At 46.1% G+C, this 25,992-nt stretch overlaps 1 protein-coding gene and 1 non-coding gene across 2 annotated transcripts in view; both read left to right on the forward strand.

The window, feature by feature from the left end:
• The window catches only part of LOC129714365 (procollagen galactosyltransferase 1-like), a 34,875-nt gene that overhangs the window by 5,751 nt on the left and 3,132 nt on the right, over positions 1–25,992 (forward strand). Inside the window, exons 2-11 of the mRNA XM_055663915.1 lie at positions 12,882–12,992; positions 16,591–16,708; positions 18,458–18,592; positions 19,601–19,805; positions 21,071–21,190; positions 22,672–22,748; positions 22,990–23,096; positions 23,423–23,555; positions 24,446–24,573; positions 25,424–25,630. Coding sequence (XP_055519890.1) covers positions 12,882–12,992; positions 16,591–16,708; positions 18,458–18,592; positions 19,601–19,805; positions 21,071–21,190; positions 22,672–22,748; positions 22,990–23,096; positions 23,423–23,555; positions 24,446–24,573; positions 25,424–25,630 — 1,341 coding nt within the window. The remainder of the gene's footprint in view (positions 1–12,881; positions 12,993–16,590; positions 16,709–18,457; positions 18,593–19,600; positions 19,806–21,070; positions 21,191–22,671; positions 22,749–22,989; positions 23,097–23,422; positions 23,556–24,445; positions 24,574–25,423; positions 25,631–25,992) is intronic.
• Positions 14,172–14,244, forward strand: trnaf-gaa (transfer RNA phenylalanine (anticodon GAA)). The gene has a single exon. It is a non-coding gene; the product is annotated as a tRNA-Phe (tRNA).

The raw sequence follows: 25,992 nt of genomic DNA on the forward strand, positions 1-25,992 counted from the left end.
GCATTTTGTGTCTATCATGGACATTGAAGGATGTCTGTATAAGGACACCCCAGACCTTTAATAAACTCTTCTGGGACAGCATACCAAATGCATTTTTAATTATCACTCATCCAGTGACTTCAGTAAAATTGTCCTTTGTGTAGGATAGTGCTTGTGTCCGGGGCGGCGTGGACTCGGTGGGCTGCAGGGCCTGTTTCCACGCTGTATCTCTACAGTCTAAAGTTTTGATTAGAGTGTAAAGAAACAGCATGGAAACAGGCCGTTCGGAACAAGTTCACACTAACCATCGACCACCCGTTCACAATAGTTCTGTTATCCCACTTTCTCATCCAATCCATACACATTTGTCGCAATTTACAAAGATCAAGAGCATGAAGAGTGTTTTATTGTCATATATATGCCGAAACAGAGCAATGAAATGATTATTTGCAATTAAGCTACAAACCCGCACGTAAATTGGGATGTGGTGGGAGGCCAGCGTACCCAGAGGAAACCCACACGGTCATGAACAGACAGCACCCGAGGTCAGGATTGAACCTGGCTCTCGGGTGCTGTGAGGCAGCAGCTCTACCAGCTGCGCTACTAGGCCGCCCCTTGTCTATTCAACCTGTTATTGCTGCAAAGGAATTCCCTTTCGTTCCTGATATTATAGTGAAAATGACTGTTAGAATTCTGTAATCATGGATGCAGCATTTTCCATAATACTAATGTCAAGCTATCTTCTTTGTTCCCTCTCTTTACCCTGCTAACTATTTAGTCTCTTCCAACCTTACGCAATCTATTGATATCTGCCGCCTTCCAATTCCAGCCTCTAGTGAATCCCAAAATGTAATCCTCCCATAGTTGGCTGCAGTCCTTTCAGCTGCTGGTTCACATCTCTGGAATTCCCATTCTGAATCCCTCTGCCTCGCTACGTATAATATTGTGAAAAAAAGTAAGCATGAAATCTGAACCCTCGCAGTCCATAACCATTCACTGTCATGTGATAGCAGTGGAATTAGGCCATTCGGCCCATCAAGTCTACTCCGCCATTCAATCATAGCTGATCTATCTCTCCCTCCTAACTCCATTCTCCTGCCTTCTCCCCATAACCCCTGACACCCGTACTAATCAAGAATCTATCTATCTCTGCCTTAAAAATACCCACTGACTTGGCCACCACAGCCTTCTGTGGCAAATAATTCCACAGATTCACCACCCTCTGACTAAAGAAATACCTTCTAATTTCTTTCCTAAAGGAACACCCTTTAATTCTGAGGCTGTGACCTCTGGTCCTCGACTCTCCCACTAGTGGAAACACCCTCTCCCCATCCACTATATCCAAACCTATTCAGTAAGGTTATGGCTAATTTTCAAACTTCAATGTCACCACTTTCCTGTACTAATCTCAAACCCTTTGATTTTGTTTTAATGTAATAAAGTATATTAATATCTGCTGAAGTGTCGTCAGAGAATGAGAATGTCAAAGATTCACCACTCCAGCATTTTCCATAATACCAATGTCAAGGTAATTAGTTTAGATTTGGTTTAATTTAGTTAAATTAGTTTACAGCGAGGAAATAGGCTCTTCAGCCAACCGAGCCCACATCAACCAGCGATTCCCGTTCACTAGCAGTATCCGACACACACTAGGGACAATTTACAATTTTTACCGAAGCCAATTAATCTACAAACCTATTGGTCTTAGGAGTGTGGGAGGGTGCATCCCTAGAGAACATGGATAGTTGACGTTTCTGATCAGGACCCTTCTCAACCTGAAACGTTACCTATCCATGTTCTCCAGAGGTCCTGCCTGACCCACTAATTTACTACAGCACTTTATATCTTAACTAGGCTAATTGGTACCTGCAGTTCCTTGTTTCAATGAGTTACTCCAGCACTTTGTGTCTTTTTATCCCCACTGTATTTTGGCAATGACTAGGTGATTGGTTTTAGCAATGCTGATTTGGAGAATATTGTCCATTACTTTTGTACCTCGGTTGTGGTAGCTTTTTACGTCCACATCAGAGGGAAGGAGGGCCTCAACATAACGACCCATTAGAAAGATGGGTTAGGCAAAGCAGCACTCTATCTGAAACGGACTGGCGTGTCGGGCTGGGAACCATGCCCAAGTCACTGAGAGTGGGAGGTGAACTTCAGAGTGTCGTTTACTGAGCTGTGACCAACAAGTCAATTTTTGTTGAGAGTGCACTTTCTGTCTGAATCTAATCACTGCCAAATGTCTTGTTGTGTGTATGGAAACTGTGACCAGCACTGTTTACATATTAAACCTCCCATATCTTTTGTTTCCCACTCCCCTGACTCTGTCTGAAGAAGGGTCTCGACCCGCAACATCACCCATTCCTTCTCCCCAAAGATGCTACTCCAGCAGTTTGTCTACCTTCGATTTAAACCAGCATCTGCAGTTCTTTCCTACACTGTTTACACATAAGTGGATTTTCTATCGGGCATGTGTCTCGTGTGCAAGGCAGCGACTAGTAGCTGCTCAGATCATCAATTCATATATTTTAAACATTTGAAAGCTGAAAAGTGTTACAGTTTAAATAACTTAGCTCCTGCCTGGACATGTTTCCTCACAAGCACAGATTTCAGTCACTCTGTTGCCATTAATCTTGATCCTGTTTATTTAGCGTTGAGTTATATTAATGGTGGTGTGTGTGTCCAGTCTTGTTCAAAGAATTCCGTGACACTGATTGGGGCCCCATTTAGGTAGAACTTTCCTCAAAGAGATGGAGCAGTGGCATTTGATCTCAGCAATAGAATTCGGTAACTGGATTAATCCTGAATGCATTAACTCACTCCATGCCAGTACTAGGGCGATGAGTAGGAAGGAACTGCAGATGCTGGTTTACATCAAAGATAGACACAAAATGCTGGAGTAACTCGGCTGGACAGGCAGCATCTCTGGAGAGAAGGAATGGGTGATATTTTGGGTCGAGACCCTTCTTCAGACCGAGAGCCAGGGGAGAGGGAAACGTGCGATATGGAAGGTTTAGTTCAGAGATACAAAGCGGAAACAGGCCCTTAGGCCCATCAAGTTTGCACTGACCAGTGATTTTACTGAGATCTTCGGTTTCCTCCCACACTCCAAAGACGTGGCTAGGTTAATTGGCTTGGTATAATTGTAAATTGTCCCGAGTGTGTGTAGGATAGTGTTAGTGTGCGGGGATCGCTGGTCGGCGCGGACTCGGTGGGCCGAAGGGCCTGTTTCCGCACTGTATCTCTAAAAACTAAAACTAGAAACATCTACAGTTCCTCGTGTCTCTGTAAAACATGGTTGTGATAGACCGAGTGTGACCATATGATTTCCTGTCTCTTCCTTCTATGAGGATGTCTGCCATCATTGCTTGCTTTGGCAGACATACCAGCAGCCTTGTCTGGAGTGTCTGACTCACTGTCTCCCTGCACTGGTCCTACCAGAATTTGTAGATGGCTGGTAAATGTGGCCTTGCCAGCAAATCTTATATTCAAGGCTGGGTATTTTACTCTGCAGTATGAGTTTTTGTCTGCACTGGGCCTGTACTCGCTGGATTTTGAAGAATGAGGGGGGACCTCATTGAAACTTACCGAATAGTGAAAGGCTTGGATAGAGTGGATGTGGAGAAGATGCTTCCACTAGTGGGAGAGTCTAGGACCAGAGGTCATAGTCTTGGAATTAAAAGACGTTTCTTTAGGAAGGTGATGAGGAGGAATTTCTTTTGTCAGAGGGTGGTGAATCTGTAGGAATATTTGCCACAGAAGGCTGTGGAGGCCAAGTCAATGGATATTTCTACAGCAGAGATAGTTAGATTCTTGATTAGTGCGGGTGTCAGGGGTTATGGGGAGAAGGCAGGAGAATGTGGTTAAGAGGGAGAGATAGATCAGCCATGATTGAATGGCGGCGTAGACTGGTTGGGCCGAATGGCCTAATTCTGCTCCTATCCCTTGTGGCTTTATGAGATGCTTTGAATCCCTTTCATTTAGGGGTGTATGTTTTTAGCTTGTGTGTCACAGTCGTATAGCATGGGAACAGGCCCTTCAGTCCAGCTAGTCCAAGCCGACCAAGATGCCCCATCTAAACTAGTCCAATTTGCCTGTGTTTGGTCCATTTTCCTCTAAATCTTTCCCATCTGTGTACTTGTCCAACTGTCTCTTAAATGCTGTTACGGTCCCTGGCTGCTCATTCTATATACCCACCACCCTTTGAGCAAAAATGTTGCTCCTCAGGTTCCTATTAAATCTTTCCCCTCTCATCTTAAACCGTTAGGCTGTCACAATGGTGCAGTGGTAGAGTTACTGCCTTACAGCACCAGATACCCCGGTTCGATCCTGACTACAGGTGCTGTCTGTACGGCGTTTGTACGTGGATGTGTGGGCTCTCACCGGGAGCTTCGGTTTCCTCCCCTACTCCAAAGACGTACAGATTTGTAGGTAAAATGTGGTGATCGGACAGCTTCGCAGTTTGGATAAATCTCCTCTCCTCCCTTGACCTATAATTTTATGAAGGAAATGTTTCATAACTTGGAAACACACTTTGCCTGGCAAACAGGCGTGTTGGGGTTTTGTAGTGTTGGTTAACTTCTCTGACACTCGCTGGGCCTAAAAGGATTCTTTATTTCTGTGTTACTGCCTTGTCTCTATAAATAGTCACTTGCATAACTGCCTAGTTGGCAGGCTAGTTTGGAGGCAGGGTGAATACACTCACATCTCAGAAAGGCTTCTGGCCAAACCTAGCTGATTATCTTGCCTTTCATTGTTCCTCAGAGCTCAATCATCATCTTTTCACCCAGTGAAAAGATGTACTTGTGTAAGCTGTGGCTGCTCTCAGCCAGAAAGCTGCTTGTGAAGGACACAAAGTGCTGGAATAACTCAGCAGGTCAAGCAGCATCCACAGATGTCAGACTAGTCGGAAGAAGGGTCCCGACTACAAACGTCACCTATTCACCTTCTCCAGAGATGCTGCCTGACCCACTGAGTTACCCCGGCACTTTGCAAGATTCCAACATCTACAGCACCTTGAGCCTACAATGAAAACACTTACATTTACAGCAGCAGCAACCAGTTGCATTTATATAAGCACTTTTAAGGTAGCAAAACTTTCCAAGCTTCTTTGATCTATTATCAAGCAAATATTTGTGAAGGAATAAGGCTAGATCATGGGTGGTGGCCAAATGGAGGGTCAAAGCTGGAGTAACTCAGCGGGACAGGCAGCATCTCTGGATAGAAGGAATGGGTGATGTTTCGGGTCAAGACTCTTCTCCAGACAGTGTATGTGTCCGCTGACAAGTGGCTGGTGACGCATGGGTAGCAATCCCTTTCAACAGGTCTTGTCATCAACCTTTATTGCCGTAGAGAGCATTGTACAGCGGGAACTATGAGGGAGGACCTCTGAATGACATCCAGCCACAGATCAAAAATAGCCTTTCCTGCAAATATCTTTGCCTTTTTTTGCCAATAACTTTGTTTGTGTTGTCTTCAGACTGAGAGTCGGGGGAGGGAAGCAAGAGATCTGGAAGGATACGGTGTGAAAAACGAGAGGAATGGGTGAAGGAATGCTTTATTTTGTGGAAAGGGAAGTGGTGAGGCTACAATGTGGAGTGCTGTCAATTCTGGGGCAAGATGGTTTCAGTTTGTATATGTCCCCAGGGCTTGGGGAGTGCAGAGTCTCCCAGATTCGCCCACCGGAGGTTTTAGTCCTCAGGAGCACTGAGATCATGGAGGAATTTGGAAAATATAGGAATGTTTTTTGGCAGAGTCCAGGCCTCTTGCACTGTTCATTCCATTCCACGTATCTAAGGCCTTCTTGTTCGGCCCTATAACAGGAAGGTAACGTGGCTGTCAAATTGATACAAGTTTTACCATCTGTTGCCCTGGTGTTTGCGTAAGTATGTACTTTCCCCTAGATTGACTTGTTTGAAGTGTGCGACCACAAGCTGCTCGGATGCGGAGAATCCAAAGGGTTGGAAAAAGCTTGTGCATTGAAAGTGGGAGCTGGCATTCATGTGGTGGCTGCTGGAGGCCACAGTATCTACCGCATGTCCACACACAGCTAAAGCCTAGCAGCTCTGGACAAGCCAAGCATTTGTGTGTCTAAACATCTCTCAAATAACAGGCTAATCAATTGCCAGTTAATGTCTTGTGTGATGTTTGTTGTGGAATAAATAGTCAACAGTATACTGTGAGAACTTCTGACCACTTCTACTACATGGGCAGATAGGGTGTCAGCCACAGAATAGCGCTTCTGACCATATATCTCCTTCTTCCTGGGCTCTTTCCTTAAAATAAACCCAAGGCCTTTCGTTACTTTTTAAAAATTTTAATTTTAGAAATATAAAAGTAAACAGGCCCTTCGACCCACTGAGTCCGCGCCGACCAGCGATCGCCCGTACACTAGCGCTATCCTACGCACTCAGGACAATTTACAGAAGCCAATTAACCTACAAACCTGCACGTCTTTGGAGTGTGGGAGGAAACCGGAGCATCCGGAGAAAACCCACGTGGTCACAGGGAGAAGGTACAAACTCCGTACAGACAGCACCCATAGTCAGGATATCACAAAGACACACAGGTTTGCAGGTTAATTGGCTTTTGACAAGAAGAACAAAAAAGGGAGAGATTTAACTTTTTTTTGTCTTCCATCACAGTGAGGAATGTGGAGGAGTCACTGTGGTGGATGTTCATGTTAAAATATATTTTGTGTGTTCTGTTGCTTTTTATTGGTATGACTGTATGGCAAATGAAATTCCTCATGGTGTAAAACATACTTGGCTAATAAAGTATGGTTATGATAAATTGTAAATTGTCCTTAGTGTATAGGATAGAGCGAATGTACTGGTGATTGCTGGTCAGCACGGACTTTGTGGGCCGAAGGGCCTGTTTCCACACTATCTCCAAAACAAAAGCCATCCTTTCAGAGTGTCCGAGCATCACCCTATGGAACCTGTGACCAGGTGAGGCCAACACAAATGAACCGGCTCTTTCTGCAGCTCCGCTGGGCTGGTGCGAGTGTGTTTATTTGCACGCACAGCGCAGAGAGTTGGTTTGCGTAAGAACGTGCATTAAAGGTGCCTTTGTGTGCGGGCCTGATGCGGTCCAGAGACACTGGCACCACTGTACCACACATTGACTGCTCTCTCTGGACGAGCCCCAGCCTCTTGACATGTGCAAGCCGGCTGATTGATTGCTTTCCCTCTGAATCGGATACCGTGTTCAGAAGCACAAGTGATTCTGCTCTGAGAGCTTTTAAGGCTTTTAAACTATTTCACTGATTAACGCCCCAAACACAGACGAGCCTCAAAGGGTCTCAAGTCATCTCCACAACCAAGTTTCCTGCAACTTTCTTTACACCGACTGTTGAATGCTTCCAGTGTGAATTTCCTCGAAATTCTGAACACTTGGAATAAAAAAGAAATGTAGATTTGAGTAAGTAAATAGCTGCTTGCATGGGTAACCAGGCTGGAATGTCAAATACTAGAGAGCACAGCTTTAAGGTCAGAGGGGGAAAGTTGAGAGGAGAACGGCGGGGCACGGTTTTTCATGCAGAGAGTGGTGCTGCCGGGGGTAGTGGCGGAAACAGGTAGAATAATGGAGTTTTTGAGGCTTTTATGGTCTTTTAGAGGCTTTTAGATAGTTACATGATTATACGGGGAATGGAAAGATATAAATCATATGCAGACAGAAGGAATTAATTTAATTTAGCATGATGTTCGACACAGACATTGTGGGCATTGGACTAATAAGAGTCATACAGCATGAAATCATGCCCTTTGGCCCAACATGCCCATGCTGCCCATTGCCCCATCCACACTCGTACCACCTGCCCACGTTTGGCCCATCTCCCCAAACCATTCCTATCCACGTACCTGTCTAAATGTATTTAGATGCTGTTGTAGTACCTGCCTCAACTACCTCTCTTGGCAGCATGTCCCATACACTCACCACCTAGACATTGTGTTCTACATTTGAACGTGGCTCACTGGAGCTGCAAGCTTTGCCCACCGCTGTACCGACCCAATGAATGCCCTCAACCATGAGGGAGCTTCTCCTTGTCACCAAAGGCAGTCAATGTCACGCCAGGGTGACACGGTGGCGCAGTGGTAGAGTTGTTGCCTCCAGTGTTAGAGACCCAGGTTCGATCCTGACTACAGGTGCTGTGTGTATGGGGTTTGTACCTTCTCCCCGTGACCACGTGGGTTTTCTCCGGTGCTCCGGTTTCCACACTCCAAAGCCATCCACTGTGTACAGATCCATGATAAAGGGAATAACGTTTAGTGCAAGATAAAGTCAGATTAAAGTTATTCTTAGGGTCCAGTGAGCTTTATAGTTGCCCAAGACCACTCTCTAGTTGTTGATAGGATGGGTCAGTTGCCTGATATCAGCTGGGAAGAACTGTCCCTGAATCTGGGACACTTCTGTACCTCATGCCTGATGGGAGAGGGGATGTGGGCCAATGGCAGGCAGGTGGGACTAGTGTAGATGGGGCATGTTGGTTGGCGTGGGCAAGTTGGGCCGAAGGGCCTATTTCCACGCTGTATGACCCTGCGATTCTCATGCCCCTTCACCCCACAGTGTGCTGCCTGTTCTCACCACCTCCCCATTTGCTGCTTGTCCTGCCCCGGAGGTGTGTAGCCTGCCGTCCAATGTGTGGGGGAGAGTGTTGAATGTACAGGCAGATCGGCCATGCTGGGACATGTCTGTTGAATGCTGAGCACCCGTTGAATAGCTTCAATATCTTTATCCAATCTGTTAATTATAAGTTTCACTGAGAATTGCCTACAATTGGCCCCGTAAATGGCAGCAAGTTCAGAGCTTTGCCGTAAGCATATCTAATTGCTTCAGCTCCTGACCTGCAGGCACATTCCACCCAGTAAACCCTACACTCCCCATGAAATCCAGCTTTCACCGGCATTTGTGCACATCACAACGTTATATTGAAAGGCGATTTCACCAGCTCTAAACTAAATCTCTAAACAACTGAAAGCTGCAATTAAAAAAGGTAAGATAGAGCCAAAAAAGCTGGAGAAACTCAGGGGGTGGCAACATCTCTGGAGAGAAGGGATTGCCGATGTTTCGGGTCGAGACCCTTCTTCAGAAAAGTCTGAAGAAGGGTCTCAACCCAAAACATCGCCAATGAGATGCTGCCTGTCCTGCTGAGTTACTCCAGCTTTTTGTGTCTATCTTCAGTTTAAAGCAGCCTCTGCAGTTCCACCCTACACAATAAAAAGGGTAATATTTAATCCGGGCAGCATTCAGGTAAATCTCTTCATTTAAAACACCTTAGAAATTACTGCAAACAAAAATAATTTTTAGATTGCATAAAGTGTACGTTGCTATTTTTAAATTATTTTTGTTTGTAGTCATTTTATTAAAGTATTTAAAATGAAGATATTTACCAGAATGCTGCCTGGATTAGAGATGACCTATATGAAGAGGTTGGAAAGACTGGATGGTTTTTGCTGGAGCGTTGGAGGCTAAGGGAGACTTGACAGAAGTATACAAAATTATGAGAGGCATAGATAGGGTAAGAACCTTTTACCCCAGGATGGAAATATCGAAGACTAGAGGGCACAGCTTGAAGGTGTGGGGCAAAGTTTAAAGGAGATTTGCGGGGAAAGTTTTTGTTTTACAAAGATTGGCGGGTATCTGGAATTGTGTTGCCAGGAGTGGAGCTGGGGGCAAATGCAATGGTGACATTTTACAGGCTTTGAGATGGACACCTGGAGATGCAGGGAATGGAGGGGGATGTATCACGTGCAGGCCCAGAGATTTGTTTACCCAGGCATCATGTTATGCATGGTGATTGCAAGCCAAATGGCCTGTTACTGTATGGTTTTTAAAAAATAAGTGTTTAATAATTAATATGTGTAGGAAGGAACTGCAGATGCAGGTTTAAATCGAAGATAGACACAAAATGCTGGAGTAACTGAGTGGGACAGGCAGCATCTCTGGAGAGAAGGAATGGGTGACATTTTGGGATGAGACCCTCCTTCAGTGATAAATTAGTAATTAATATAATTGCTTATTCCAATTTCTAATGATGTGTGAATGTTCTCTACAATCTTCAGAACATTGATCGATATGTTAGCAATCTAATCAAAGTTTGGATGGCATGGTGCATCTAATGCTTTTGCAAAAACTGGTAATGACAGAATTAAATGGAGTTATTCCATGAAATGGAAGAGAAAATAAAGATGACTGGAATGTAAATTGCTGAGAATGGAACAGCTGCAGGGTGAAGCTTAACAAAGGAGCTCCAAGTGAAGTGAAAATCCAGCCTGACCTCAGTCAGCGGATGATGAAGGCGGTTTGCAGCGAATTTTCAGCTTTTCATAATCCGTCCCCTGAGGTTGCATTCCTCTTTCCTTCTGCCTGCCTGTCTCTCTCCTTAGGAAATACTGACTGTGCAATAACTAGCCATTCAAAGTTCTTTCGTTTTAGAGATACAGCGTGGAAATGGGCCCTTTATGGACGTTCTTTTAGGAAGGAGATGAGCAGAAATTTATTTTGTCAGAGGGTGGTGAATCTGGAATTCATTGCCACAAAAGGCTGTGGAGGCCAAGTCAGTGGATATTTTTCAGACAGATGTAGATAGATTCTTGATTAGTACATGTGTCAGGGGTTATGGGGATAAGGCACGAGAATGGCGTTAGGAGGGAGAGATAGATCAGCCATGTTTGAATGGCAGAGTGGACTTGATGGGCCAAATGGCCTAATTCTGTTCCTATTCCTTATGACCTTTAGCCCACAGAGTCCATGCCAACTAGCGATCACCCCGTACACCAGCCCCTACACACTAAGGACAATTTACAGAAGCCAATTAATCTACAAATCTGCATGTCTTTGGAGTGTGGAGGGAAACTGGAGCACCCGGAGAAAACCCACGCAGGCCACGGGGAGAGCGTGCAAACTAGCCATTAAACCGAATATAGTGCATGACCTCTAACTGCTCTCCTCCCCTTTCAGAGTGCTCATCGGGAGAAGAATTAGGCTATTTGGCCCATCGTCTGCTCTGCCATTCGATCATGACTGATCTATTTTTCCCACTCATTCTCCTGCCTTCTCCAGATAACCTTTGGCACCCTTTTCAAGAAACTATCACTTTCCACTTTAAAATTACTCAATGACTTGGCCTCCACTGCAGTTTGTTGGAATAAATTCCACAGATTCACACCCTCCGGCTAAAGAAATTCCTCCTTATCTCTTTTCTAAAGCTACGTCCTTTTCTTCTGAGACTGTGCCCTCTGGCTCGAGATTCTCCCACTAGTTACAGCGGTCACTTCATTGCAGAGCATTGTCTACATGCAGCACCTCAGTCGTTACAGTTCATTCAGAAACCTAACTCTTGGCAACAAGGTGTGGAGGAAGGAACTGCAGATGCTGGTTTACGCTGAAGATACACACAAAATGCTGGAGTAACTCAGCGGGATAAGCAGCATCTCTGGAGAGAAGGAATGGGTGAAACCTTTCTTCAGACCCAAAATGTCACCAATCCATTTCTCCAGAGATGCTGCCTGTCCCACTGAGTTACTCTAGCATTTTTGTCTATCTAAGCAACAAAGCCTGTTCCTGTCCCATAGCCTCGTGTCTGGATGACTTTGTGCTCATTCAAGTCGAGTGTTTTAGTGTTATATGTCCCGGATGGGACAATGAAATTCTTACTTACTGCAGCACAACAGAATATGTGAATATGTAAACATAGTACATACTGGGGAAGAGAAAAAAAAGTTCAATAAATAACAAATATAGTGCAGATAACAAATAATACTCTTTTGCAGTTCAGAGTTTATTCGTTGTTGTGTTTAATAGCCTGATTCCTGGACATGATTGGATTCAATATGTAGACAAAAATGCTGGAGAAACTCAGCGGGCGCAGCCGCATCTATGGAGCGAAGGAAATAGGCAACATTTAGGCCCGAAACGTTGCCTATTTCCTTCGCTCCATAGATGCTGCCGCTACTGCCGAGATTCTCCAGCATTTTTGTCTACCTTCGATTTTCCAGCATCTGCAGTTCCTTCTTGAACATTGGATTCAATATCTTGTGTGAAGGTGCACAAACTCATATGTTTGTAGAGCAGAATCATTTAACAGAACCATTGCCTCACAGCACCAGAGACCTGCATTAGATCCTGACCTCAGGTGCTGTCTTTCTGGAGTTTGCATGTCATTATGTTGTTTTGGTAGAAGCCTCCTGTGTGTGTGTCGGGTTGCTTGTCTAGATCACTTTATGCTTTAGATAGACACAGAGAGCTGGAGTAACTCAGCGGATTAGGCAGCATCTTTGGAGGACATGGATAGGTGAAGTTTTGGGCTGCGACCCCTGTTCAGAATGAAACTGGGAGGGGGTTAATGGTAAGAACTAACGGCGGTCACAGTGGTGCAGCGGTAGAGTTGCTGCCTTACAGCGCTTGCAGCACCGGAGACCCGGGTTCGATCCTGACCACGGGTGCTGTCTGTACAGTGTTTGTACGTTCTCCCCGTGACCGTGTGGGGTTATTTTTCCGAGATCTTCGGTTTTCTCCCGCACTCCAAAGACGTACAGGTTTGTAGATTATTTGGCTTAGTGTATGTGTAAATTGTCCCTAGTGTGTGCAGGATAGCGTTAGTGTGCGGGGATCGCTGGTTGGTGCAGACTCAGTGGGCCGAAGGGCCTGTTTCTGTGCTGTATCTCTAAACTAAACTAAACAGGTGAGAAAAGGCCAGGACAAGTCGGGGCCGGTAGCAGGATAACCTCGGGCAGGGTGGTGCCCAGGTAGACCAATAGTAGACATAGGAAGGTGTGATCTGATGAGGGTTTCATGGTGGAAGTGGTGAAATGACTGGGATGGAGGAAGGGGGCAGGGGTGTGGAGTGCTCCACTGGGTAATCTCCGTTTGGTTTTCACATTACGCTTTGTTCCCTGCAGGGTGGCCACGGACCACAATGTGGACAACACAACCGCAGTATTGCGAGAATGGCTGATGAATGTACAGGGGTTCTACCATTCCGTCGAATGGAGACCCATGGATCAGCCCAAGTAAGTTCAGCTGCTGCCTACGCACAAGGACATCAGTAACCCTTCAATTCTGGCCAGATATTTCCAATGGGCAACACTCTACTTTTAGTTTAGAGATGCAGTGTGGAAACAGGCCGTATGGCCCACTGATTCCCTGCCGACCAGCGATCACCCCGTACACTAGTTCTAGCCTACACACTAGGGGCAAGTTACACAAGATGATTAACCTACAAACCTGCACGTCATTGCAATGTGGGAGGAAACCAGAGCACCCAGAGAAAACCCACGCAGTCACAGGGAGAACATACAGACGGCACCCGTGGTCAGGATTGAACCTGGGTCTCTGGTGCTGTAAGGCAGCATCTCTACCACTGAGCCCCAGTGCCACCCCTTGCCCCCGTCATTATCAGTCCAACAGACGTGCCCTGATGCAGGGCCACAACCCAAAACATCAAGAATTCCTCTCTTCCCCCATGGAAGCTGCTCAACCTACTGGGCTCCTTCTATAGTTTGCTTTTTGCTCCTGATTTCCGCATCTGTAGTCTCTTGTGCCTCCTAATCACATCACACCTTGTCTCAGTGATTTTTTATTAATATGACCATGGAGTTGCTGACCAATTTGAGAGAGTCATAAAGAAATATAGCCAGGAAACAGGCCCTTCAGCCCATCAAGTCAGCACTGACCATCAACAACCCATTTACACTGATCCCCCACCCTCATTTCTTTATCCAATAGAGAACATAGAAAAGTATAACACAGGAAAAGGCTTTTCAACCCGCAATGTCTCTGCCATATATGACGTCAAGTTAAACTAATCTCCAAAGATAGACACATGGAGTAACTCATGGGCCAGGCAGCATCTCTGGTGAACATGGATGTGTGACGTTTCAGATCTGAACCCTTCGTCAGTTCTGACCCGAAATGTCACCCATCCTTTTTCCACTCAAATGCTGCCTGACCCACTGAGTTAGTCCAGCTATTTGTGTCTCCGTATCCCTCCTTGTCTGTTATACGCCTGTTATACGCCACTGTCATATCTGCCTCCATCACTACCCTTGGCAGCATGTTCCAGGCACCCACCACTCTCTGTGTTAAAATAAAAATCTTGCCCCATGCTTCTCCTTGAAACTGCCTTAAAGCTGTGCCGTCTAGTCTTTGGACTTTTCACCCTGGGAAATTATTTTTTATTTATTTTAACAGCCGAAATAGCTCAGTTGGGAGAGCATTAGACGGAAGATCTAAAGGTCCCTGGTTCAATCCCGGGTTTCGGCATTAATACATTAGGGCAGCACGGTGGCACAGCACTAGAGTCGCTGCCTTACAGGGCCAGAGATCCGGGTTCCATTCTGACTACGGCCATTGTCTGTACGGAGTTTGTACGTTCTCCACGTGACTGCGTGGGTTTTCTATGGGTGCTCCAATTTTCTCTCACATCCCAAAGACTTGCATGTTTGATGAGAAAAACATTTTTCACACAGAGAGTGGTGAATCTCTGGAATTCTCTGCCACAGAAGGTAGTTGAGGCCACAGTTCATTGGCTATATTTAAGAGGGAGCTAGATGTGGCCCTTGTGGCTAAAGGGATCAGGGGGTATGGAGAGAAGGCAGGTACAGGATGATACTGAGTTGGATGATCAGCCATGATCATATTGAATGGCGGTGCAGGCTCGAAGAGCCGAATGGCCTACTCCTGCACCTAATTTCTATGTTTGTAGGTTAATTAACTTCTGTAAATTGTCGCTAGTGTGTAGGATAGTTTAGTTTATTGTGATCACGTGTACCGAGGTACAGTGAAAAGCTTTTTGTTGCTTGCTACCTAGTCAGCAAAAAGACTATTCATGATTACAATCAGGCCATCCACAGTGTACAGGATAAAGGATACAGATACAGGATAATGGGAAAGAGCTAGTATACAGGGTGATCGTTGGTCGGTGTGGTGGGCCGAAGGGCCTGTTTCAACCTGCATCTCTAAACTAAACCTAAACTAAGACCAGAGGGCATAAGTTAAATATGATGTGTAAGAGGTTTAGAGTGGGTCCAGATTACAACCACTCTCTGAGTGAAAAAATTATTCTGCAGAACCCCTCTAAAGCTCTTATTCCTGACCTTAAACAAAGGCTGTTTGTTCTCAGATACCTCTCCCATGGGGGAAAACTTCTCACTATCCACCCTATCCATGCTGCTCATCGTGTTGCATCTCTTAATTAATAGCTACATAGAAAATAGGTGCAGGAGTAGGCCATTCGGCCCTTCGAGCTAGCACCACCATTCAATGTGATCATGCTGATCATCCAAAATCAGTGCCCCGTTCCTGCCTTCTCCCCATACCCCTTGATTCCGTTAGCCCTAAGAGCTAAATCTAACTCTCTCTTTTAAACATCCAGTGAATTGCCCTCCATTGCCTTCTGTGGCAGAGAATTCCACAGATTCACAACTCTCTGGGTGAGAATTATCATTCTCAACCCTCGGTGTTCCAGATAAATTAAACCCTCCCTGTCCAGTCCCTGCTCATAACTGAAACACTCCATCCCAATGCTGGAAAATCTCCTGCACATCCTCTCCTGTCATCTCCTCCCTATAGTGTGGTGACCAGATGTGTGCACAACACTCTAGCTGTGGTCTCACCAACATCTGCCAGATTCATGAAGGTCACTAAATCTGGCCAAGTAATAGCAATGAGAATAACAGTTTTTGTTTTAGAGATACAGCGGGGAAACAGGCCCTTCGGCCCACCGAGTCCGTGCGGACCAACGATCAACCGTACACTAGTTTTATCCTACACCAGTGGTTCCCAACGTGGGGCATACACGGGGGGCAATTTTATTTTTAAGGGGGCAATTGAGGAGGTCTGGGTCCAAATTTTCGATGTTTATTTTTTAGGATTTTCCAGCAGGTAAACATATGTAGTTTATGTTTCAGATGTTATTTTGAGTAAATAATTTTTTTGGGGTAAAAAAGGTCTTTATTGTGTAGTTATTACATAATCACCGCGCCATCGCTCTTCATGCACGTCACACGAAGCGCGCGAGGTCATGGGAGTTCACTTTTTAAATGATAAGAATTATATGTCACCACATGGGGGGGGGGGCATCAGGATTTTAGAGGTGATTAGGTGGGGCATGGCCAAAAAAAGGTTGAGAACCACTGTCCTACACACTCGGAACAATTTACAGAAGCCAATTAAGCTACAAACTTTCATGTCTTTGGAATGTGGGAGAAAACCGGAGCCCCTGTAGAAAACCCCATGTGGTCTGAGAGAGAACGTACAAACTCAATACAGACAGCACCCATAGTCGGGATCAAACCTAATTCTCTGGTGCTGTAATGCAGCATCTCTACCGCTGCACCACCATGCCGCTCCAGAGTCTTAGCTGATGCCAATGCTAAAATGATACAGTAACTAGCTCTGAATTTGGGGAACCAATGGGTAGAGTAGAAGTGGATTGGTTAATGCTTCCAATGAATTAACTGCAGGGATGGGGGGGGGGAGGGGGACTGAAATGGAGGTAGATGTGTGGGCAAGATTGTGGAAGACTTGGTCATCTGTTCAGTGTTGTGAAATACAGTTGGTAAGCTGGCTCCTAATGTCCTGTGTATTCTTTGCAATGTTGGGTTCCAGATCTTACCCCGATGAGACTGGGCCAAAGCACTGGCCAGATTCCAGATACGACTACGTGATGAAGCTACGACAAGCAGCGCTGAAGTCGGCCAGGGAGCGGTGGGCCGATTACATTTTGGTAAGGACAGTCGCGGTGGAAAGCAAATAGTGTAGGAGCAAAACCCTGGAAGCTGTTTTGGTGTTAATTGGTGATGCTGTTTAACGGATAATTGGTTGTACATTGGTAGAGTGCTCTACCGTGGTTGCTAAGAGCTCTTTGGGAGTTTGTGTAGGAATGAACTGCAGATGCTGGGCTAAATCAAAGACAGACACAAAATGCTGGAGTAACTCAGCGGGACAGGCAGCCTCTCGGGAGAGAAAGAATGTGTGACATTTCGGGTCGAGACCCTTCTTCTCAGTCACCCATTCCTTCTCTCCCGAGAGAGAGGCTGCCTATCCCGCTGAGTTACTCCAGCTTTTTGTGTCTCGCTCTGTGAAATTTGTTTTGTTTACAAGCCATAGAATTGCAGGCAGCACTAAATGAGATAGTGGTAGGGTTGAGTCTGACAGCAGACTGCAAGATCTAAGCCAATTGTCACACTGCAGTACAGTGCTGCACAGCTAGAAGTGTCAAAACTCAGATTAGACTTCAAATCAAATCTCCCATTATCCAGCCTCACTCATTCCCATCACCTTCTACCCTTATTATAATTGTGGAGATGGAATGTGGACTATTGGGGGAGCCTATATCCCCTGTTGGTTGGTTAGCTGTTATCCAGAAACACTCAGATTGGAAATATATTTGGAGCTGCTGCAGGACTTGAATATGAATGAAGATTCTCCTGCCACTCTGGGTAAACCTTGCTTTCCCTCTCTCACTGTCCCTCCCCCACCCTAGTTCTCACTGCCCTCCTGATTAATTTTACTGTTTGTATACCTCGTTGTCACCTTCCCCGTAGCCAACAATGAACCATTCCACATTTTCCTGGTCATCGTCTGCTTTGATCTGTCCGCTTCACACCTTACATGCTCTTTGTACCCTTCCATATCTCTAGTTTTTCCACTCGCCTGACTCCCAGCCTGAAGAAGGGTCTCAACCCGAAATGTCACCCATTACTTCTCTCCAGAGATGCTGCCTCTCCTGCTGAGTTGATCCAGCAATTTGTATCTATCTGGAAGCTTAGATGAGCACCGAGCTGGTCTGGAACTGAAAGCTGCTCACTGCCTAGTATTACTTCAGCTGTGTGAGGATTGGATACAGTGGGCATCATGCATTTCCTCCGGTGAGATAGTCCTGAACAAGGAGACATAACCTTGGTTAGAACCAAATTCCTCACTATCCAGCACGAAGGGTCCTGGATGTCTGGATCTTCCCCGCAGAATGCTTTGAATCCGGTGGAATGGGAGCTAGTGAATGGAAATTGGGAGTGATAGATAGTTGTAGGAGGGAACTGCAGGTGCTGGTTGTACACAAAGGATAGACATGAAATACTGCAGGAGCCCAGCGGGACAGGCAGCATCTCTGGAGAGAAGGAAAGAAGGAATGGGTGCCAGAGACGCTGCCTGTCCTGCTGAGTTACTCCAGCATTTTGTGTCTATTGATAGTTATTGGGTGAGGGGGTTGGAACCAAAATGGATCCCTCTAGATGGCAGAACAAGCTCAGGTGTTGAATTGTCCGTGACTCTTCCAGTGGTTGCAACAACCGCTCATCATTGTATTTTGGGAGTGTTCCCCAGCTGACCCTCTGTGGTTTACAGGCAGTGCCTCAACCTCTGCCCAGCTCTGGGGAGCGTTCTGGCCATTGACAGACGCGTATACACAGTGCAACTCACAGCTGGTCACATGCCCTCTGCCACTACCCTTTGTGATGTTCTTGTTTCCTTTAAGTTTGCAGATGCAGATAACTACCTGACCAATCCAGACACCCTGACTCTACTCATAGCCGAGAATAAGACAGTTGTTTCTCCGATGTTGGACTCTCGCTCCGCTTATTCCAATTTCTGGTGTGGAATGACCGCTGAGGTAAGGCTGGGCTGGTGTGTAAACAAAACTGCTTTGTTTTTGACTTCTGTTTCATGAACAGATTAGTTTTGAGATACAGCGCGGAAACAGGTCCTTCGGCCCACCGAGTCCGCGCCGACCAGCGATCCCTGCACACTGACACCAGCCTACACACACTAGGGACAGTTTACACTTATACCAAGTATACAAACCCATTTAACCTACAAACCTGCATGGCTTTGGAGTGTGGGAGGAAACCAGAGCACCTGGAGAAAACCCACGCAGGTCACAGGGAGAAGGTACAAACTCCGTACAGACAGCACCCGTAGTCGTGATCAAACCCGGGTCTTTGGCGTTGCAAGCGCTGTAAGCTCTTTAAGAGCTCTCCAATTAGTACCTTTCTCTTGTTCCCTCCTCCACATTCACATTTGGCATCTAATACATTTCTGTGCTGAGAACTACGGATAAGCTAAGTTGCTGATGCAGATATAGAGTCACAGGGTCATACAGCATTAAAACAGGTCCTTCATCCCAATTTAGCCATGCTGACCAAGACCTCACATACACTGCTCCCACCTGCCCACGTTTGACCCATATCCCTCTAAACCTTTCCTGTCCATGTACTGAGGGTCATTAGGTGATAGGGGCAGATTTAGACCATTCGGCCCATCAAGTCTACTCTGCCATTCAATCATGGCTGATCTATCTCTCCTTCCTTGCCCCATTCTCCTGCCTTCTCATTAACCCTGACATGTACTAATCAAGAATGTATCTATCTCTGCATTAAAAATATCTATTGACTTGGCCTCCACAGTCTTCTGTGGCAATGAATTCCACAGATTCACCACCTAAAGAAATTCCTCCTCATCTTCTTCCTAAAGGAGCATCCTTTAATTCTGAGGCTGTGCCCTCTGGTCCTATACTCTCCCACTAGTGGAAACATCCTATCCACATCCACTCTGTCCAGGTTTTTAACTATTGGGTAAGTTTCAATGAGGTCTCCTCTCATGAACCTACTTTGGTCTGCAGGGCTATTACAAACGGACTCCAGCGTACCCACCGATACGGAAGCGTGACAGGCTGGGATGTTTCCCGGTGGTCATGGTTCACTCCACAATGCTGATCGATCTTCGCAAAGAAGCCTCCAGGCAGCTGGCGTTTTACCCCCCACACCCGGACTACACCTGGGCCTTTGATGATATCATTGTCTTCGCCTTTTCGTGCAAGCAAGCAGGTAAGCTGCCATTCCTATTGAATATATCCCCTCTCACCCGAACCTAACTGGACACACAGTTGGTTTGGAAAGACACAAAGTACTGGATTAACTCCAGCGGGTCAGGCAGCATCTCTGGAGAATATGGACAGGTGACATTTCGGGTCGGGACTCTTCTTCAGGTCTGAAGACCCAAAACGTCACCTATTCTTTTACGTAATGATCCAGGCAAGATTTTACACTAAGGTACACAAAAAAGCTGGGGAAACTCAGCGGGTGCAACAGCATCTATGGAGCGAAGGAAATAGGCAACGTTTCGGGCCGAAACCCTTCCTCAGTCTGAAGAAGGATTTTGGCCCGAAACGTTGCCTATTTCCTTTGCTCCATAGATGCTGCTGCACCCGCTGAGTTTCCCCAGCTTTTTTGTGTACCTTCAATTTTCCAGCATCCTTCTTGAACAAGATTTTACACCAATCCTACATTACTCTCCCTACATCCCATCAACTCCTCCTCAGATTCTCACACTCAACTACACCAGGCACAGCCTCCAATTTGTACCCTTCCCTCCACCATTGTTGTGTTTGACATTCAATACTTTTCTGTGCTGAGAACTATGGGTGAGCAGATTGCTGATGCAATTATAGAATCATAGATGAGTCATACGCCACGGAAACAGGCCCTTCAGCCTAAGATGCCACATCAACCCTGCCCACTAAACCAGGGGCATTGGAGAACCCGGCATGAGGGGGCCGCTGTGAGGGTGCGGGAGGGGAGGAAGAACAAAAGAGGACCTAGCGGGGGAATTTGTAACTGTGTCAGCGCCCTTTATGTGTCGACTATTTGCCTACCTTGGGTGTGCAAGCAAAGAATTTCACTGTGACTTCAGATTCAGAAAACTTTATTGTCTGTCGTAACAGAAAATCTTCTTTGACGTGGCTCAACATACAGACAGGACAATGTACTGATAAGCAGTCATACAACACAGATTTCTGCGAGCACACACTGTGTGTATCGATCTTAAAAGCAAATATAAAGATTAAAAACTGTAAAAATAGACAAGATAAAAGTTGTGGATATGTGTAAAGTGACAATGCGTCAGGGTTAATTTGTCCATTGTTCATTTTTTATTTAAGCTGTTTATGGCAATGGGTACGAATGAGTTGTTACATGTAACAATAAAGTAATCAATTCAATTTGCAGGCAGTATTGATCCAACATGTAATGCTCCAGGTAGTTTGTGATGTGAATGTAACTGTAGTGATGACTGCTGCTTACCTGTGTTCCAGGTGTCCAGATGTACATCAGTAACAAGGAGTACTTTGGCTTCCTGCAGGTGCCGCTGAAGTCGAGCAGCACCATGCAGGACGAGGTGGACAGCTTCATTCACGTCCAGCTGGAGGTCATGGGTAGGTCATTCACTTCAACTCGTTTACTAGTGGGAGAGTCGAGAACCAGAGGGCGCAGCATCTGAATTAAAGGAATTAAAGGAGATGAGGAATTTCTGAAGAAGGGTCTCGACCTGAAACGTCAAGCATTCTTTCTCTGCCTGTCCCACTGAGTTACTCCAGCATTTTGTGTCGACCTTCGATTTAAAGCAGCATCTGCAGTTCCTTCCTGCACAGGAATTTCTTTAGTCAGAGGGTGGTGAATCTGTGGAATTGTTTCCCACAGCAGGTTGTGGAGGCCAAGTCAGTGGATATTTTTAAGGCAGAGATAGATAGATTCTTGATTAGTACGGGTGTCAGGGGTCATGGGGAGAAGGCAGGAAAATGTGTTTAGGGAGAGATAGATCAGACATGATTGAATGGCAGAGTAGACTTGATGGGCCAAATAGCCTTATTCTTCTCCTATCACTTATGTACTTGCTGAGCAGCTGTAGTCAGAGGTGTGGTGACCCGCTGAGTTACTCTAGCACTTTGTGTCCTCATCTGTCTTTAAGGCTGGCCGCAAAGTGGAGCTTGCATTGCCAATTCCAACATAAGGTTTTTGCATTTGGCTGTGTTGACGTTGTGGTTGTGTTCAGGTGTGCGAGCTCTGTCACATGTTTACATTGTGGGAAGCCCACTTAAACCAACATGCAGAGAGTTGGGAGAGAGACGGGGGTCACACTTCTCCGGAGAGGGTTGGTATAATCTGAAACGCCCTGCTCGAGAGAAAGGTACACTGCACGGAAACAGGCCCTTCAGCCCAACTCATCTTTATCCACCAACGTGTCTTCCTTAGCGTAGTCCCGTCTGCCTGCATTTGGCTCTTGTCCCTCTAAACCTTGATGGCAGAAACAGATTCCATACTAGCTTTGAAGTGATACTTAAAGTTGAGTGGTTTATTTAGAGGGATCAGGAATGGGACGAGTTAAGAAAACTTTTCCAGAGAGTTGGCCCAGACGCAGTAGACAGATTGGCTACAGTATCTTCCCTATTGCTCTATCCAGTGTTATTATGTTTGAACTGATTGTATCTATGTGTAGTATATGTGCGGCATGATGGCGCTGTGGTCGAGTTGCTACCTTACAGCGCCAGTGACCCGGGTGCTGTCTGTACGGAGTTTGTACGTTCTCCTCATGACCTGCGTGGGTTTTCTCCAGTTACCCCCCACATTCCAAAGCTGTACAGGCTTTTAATTTAATTGGCTTGTTTTAATTGTAAATCATCCTTACTAGGATAGTGTTAATGTGCGGAGATCGCTGGTCAGCATGGACTCGGTGGGCCGAAGGGCCTGTTTCCACGCTGTAACTCTAATAAAAAGATCAGAGCTTTTCCCTGTACCTCGGTACACATGCCGATAATCAACATAAACTTTCTCCGCTCCAGAAGAGGTGAACTAGGACTCTGTGAGTCTGATCACCAGGGTGGGTGCTGTAGGTTCTGATGCTCTCTCTCTGTTTCAGTGAATCATCCTCCCATGGAGCCGTCCAAGTATGTGTACGTGCAGCCCAAAAGCCTCGACAAGATGGGCTTCGACGAGGTGAGATTTTATTTACACTTGCTCTTGGGAAATGGATGAAGGCTCGAGGGGTAGGGATTTGATGGTAGTGGTCTTGGAACCACTGCTGATTGTACCCTCATCCTATTCGTGATTCTCCCCGTGACCACGTGGGTTTTCTCCGGGATCTTCGGGTTTCCTCCAGCATTTTGTGTTATGCTCTCCTTTTAAATAGTCTTTGACTCTACAATTTGAGAGTGGTTCTTGCCTTTCAACTCCGTAGGTGTTTCTGATAAACCTGAAGCGCCGCCTTACCCGCAGAATGCGAATGCTTCGAACGCTGTATGAGCAGGAGATCGCAAGTGAAGTGGTTGACGCAGTCGATGGAAGGTAGTGGTTTTATACTAAATCAAACGGGACATTCAACCCTGCCTGAGAGAGGTTTACACAAGTTTTATGTGAACTTATTATACACGATGAACATTTCTAGCCTACATATTATAGCCTTCATAGTGTGTGGGGTGTGAATGAGAAAGTGGGATAACTTAGACCTAGTGTGAACGGGTGATCGATGGTCGGCATGGATTTGGTGGGGTTGATTTGTGAGATTGTGATGTTCCTGTCAGACCCTGACTGTGGTCACATATTCCTGAGAAGTACTTTGATCTGTAACTGGAGATTGTTCCTGAGATATTTCTCTTGAATCTACCCGGTAGAGCTTTCAACAGCAGTGAGATTAAAGCGCTGGGCATCACGATGTTGGCTGATTATCAAGACCCGTATTCAGGGCGGCCTTTGACCAAGGGGGAGCTGGGCTGTTTCCTCAGTCACTACAACGTCTGGAAGGAGGTAAGCAGTCCCATTTTTTGGCAAGAGACTGTGGCAGCTTAGTTCACCAGTCCTAAAACTGGCCTCATTGGGAATCATGGTAAGACTAGTTTAGGGATACAGCGTGGAAACAGGCCCTTCGGCCCACCGGCTCCATGCCGAACAGCGATCCCCGCACATTAACTCTATCCTACACCCACTAGGGACCATTTTTTTTACATTTACCAAGCCAATGAACCTACAAACCTGTACGTTTTTGTAGTGGTTCACTTACCCCAGTGAATTATCTGCTGTCAGTTTCTGTGACACTGAAGCAATATTCACTGTCATAGAGTCATAGAGTGATGCAGTGTGGAAACAGGCCCTTCGGCCCAACTTGCCCACACCGGCCAACATGTCCCAGCTACACTAGTCCCACCTGCCAGCATTTGGTCCATATCCCTCCAAACCAGTCCTATTCATCCATCCTATCCTTCCCAGAGCGGTGTATTTCTCTGACATGTAACAGGGACTGAGGTAGAATGACTGCAGACACTAATGTGTTTAACTGGGGCCCACTGTGTTAGAGGGATAGTGGGAACTGGAGCTCTAGTGTGTTGGAGTAACTCAGCGGGCCAGGCAGCATCTCTGGAGAACATGGATAGGTGACGTTTCAAGTCGGGACCCTTCATCAGACTAATTGTCGAGGGAGGGTTGGAAGAGAAAGTTGATGTGTGGAAGCGCAGGACAAAGCGTGGCAGGTATTAGTCTGAAGAAGGGTCTCGACCTGAAACGTCACCTGTTCTTCTCTCCAGAGATGCTGCCTAACCCGCTGAATTACTCCAGCATTTTGTGTCTATTGCAGGTAATAGCATTTAGTTTCTGATTGTGTGGTGTAACACCTCCCGCTCTGCTCCTCCGCTATTCCACAGATCGTTGAACGAGGATTGAAAAAGTCAGTCGTGTTTGAAGATGATCTGCGGTTTGAAATCTTCTTCAAGCGAAGACTGATGTACCTGATGAAAGAAATGGAGAAAGCCAAACTCGACTGGGATCTGATGTGAGTGAGTCGGGAGAAAACAGTAGCTCTTGCTTTGCTGTTGCTTTGTCATTGGACAGCTTTGTTATTTGAGGCCCTCCATGCCACCAGTTCAGTGTAAGTACAGGAACATCCCGCCCCACCCAACAGCATGGCAGAGTACCCTTAACATGTCACCATCATCTCCATAGATGCTGCCTCACCCGCTGAGTTTCTCCAGCTTTTTTGTCTACCATTTACAGGACCCTTTGGGAAAGACAATATTTATTGGCCAGGTCGACTTTTGGTTCATATCCCTCTAAACCTTTCCTATCCATGTACCTGTCCAATATCTTTTAAATATTGTGTAGGAAAGAACTGCAGATGCTGGTTTAAATCGAAGGCAGACACAAAATGCTGGAGTAACTCAGTGGGACAGGCAGCATCTCTGGAGGAAGGAATGGGTGACATTTCGGGTCGAGACGCTTCTTCGGATTGATCTGAGGGGTCTCGGCCCGAAACGTCACCCATTCCTTCTCTCCAGAAATGCTGTCTGTCCCGCTGAGTTACTCCGCTGAGTATGCCGCCATTCAACCATGGCTGATCTATCTCTCCCTCCTAACCCCATTCTTCTGCCATCTCCCCATAACCCCTGGCACCCGTACTAATCAAGAATCTATCTATCTCTGCCTTAAAAATATCGCTTGACTTGTGGCCTCCACAGCCTTCTAAGGCAACAAATTCCACAGATTCACCACCCTCTGACTAAAGAAATTCTCCCTCACCTCCTTCCTAAAGGAACATCCTTTAATTCTGAGGCTGTGACATCTGGTCCTAGACTCTCCCACTAGTGGAGACATCCTCCTGTGATTTGTGTTTCTCTTTCCTGCAGATACATTGGTCGGAAACGAATGCAGGTGGATCACCCGGAGAAAGCAGTACCTGGTATCCGTAATCTGGTCGAGGCTGACTACTCCTACTGGACTTTAGCCTACGCCCTCTCGCTGCAAGGAGCAAAGAAACTCCTTGATGCCAAACCCTTTGAAAAGATGCTGCCAGTGGATGAATTTCTACCTGTGATGTACGACAAACACCCATTGTGAGTACCAGGCGATGAGAGAGCGATGACATATTGGGGAGAGGGGAGGGTGGTGGAGTACATGGAACGAGCTGCCAGTGGAGGTTATGGAGGCAGGTACTGGAGCAACATTTAAAAGAGATTTGGACAGGGTTTAGTTTTATAATTTGAGATACAGTGTTGAAACCGGCCCTTCGACCCATCTAGCCCCTGCTGACCAACAATCATCCTACACTCTAGGGACAATTTACAGAAGCCAATTAACCTACAAACCCGCGCATCTTTGGAATAAAACTTAGTTTGAGCTCAGTTTAAAGCTCAGTCTGAAGATGGGTCTGGACCCGAATGGTCACCCATTCCTTCTGTCCAGAGATGCTGCCTGT

The sequence above is a fragment of the Leucoraja erinacea genome, chromosome 39 (assembly GCF_028641065.1).
Source record: "Leucoraja erinacea ecotype New England chromosome 39, Leri_hhj_1, whole genome shotgun sequence".
In the NCBI taxonomy this organism is placed as follows: Eukaryota; Metazoa; Chordata; class Chondrichthyes; order Rajiformes; family Rajidae; genus Leucoraja; species Leucoraja erinaceus.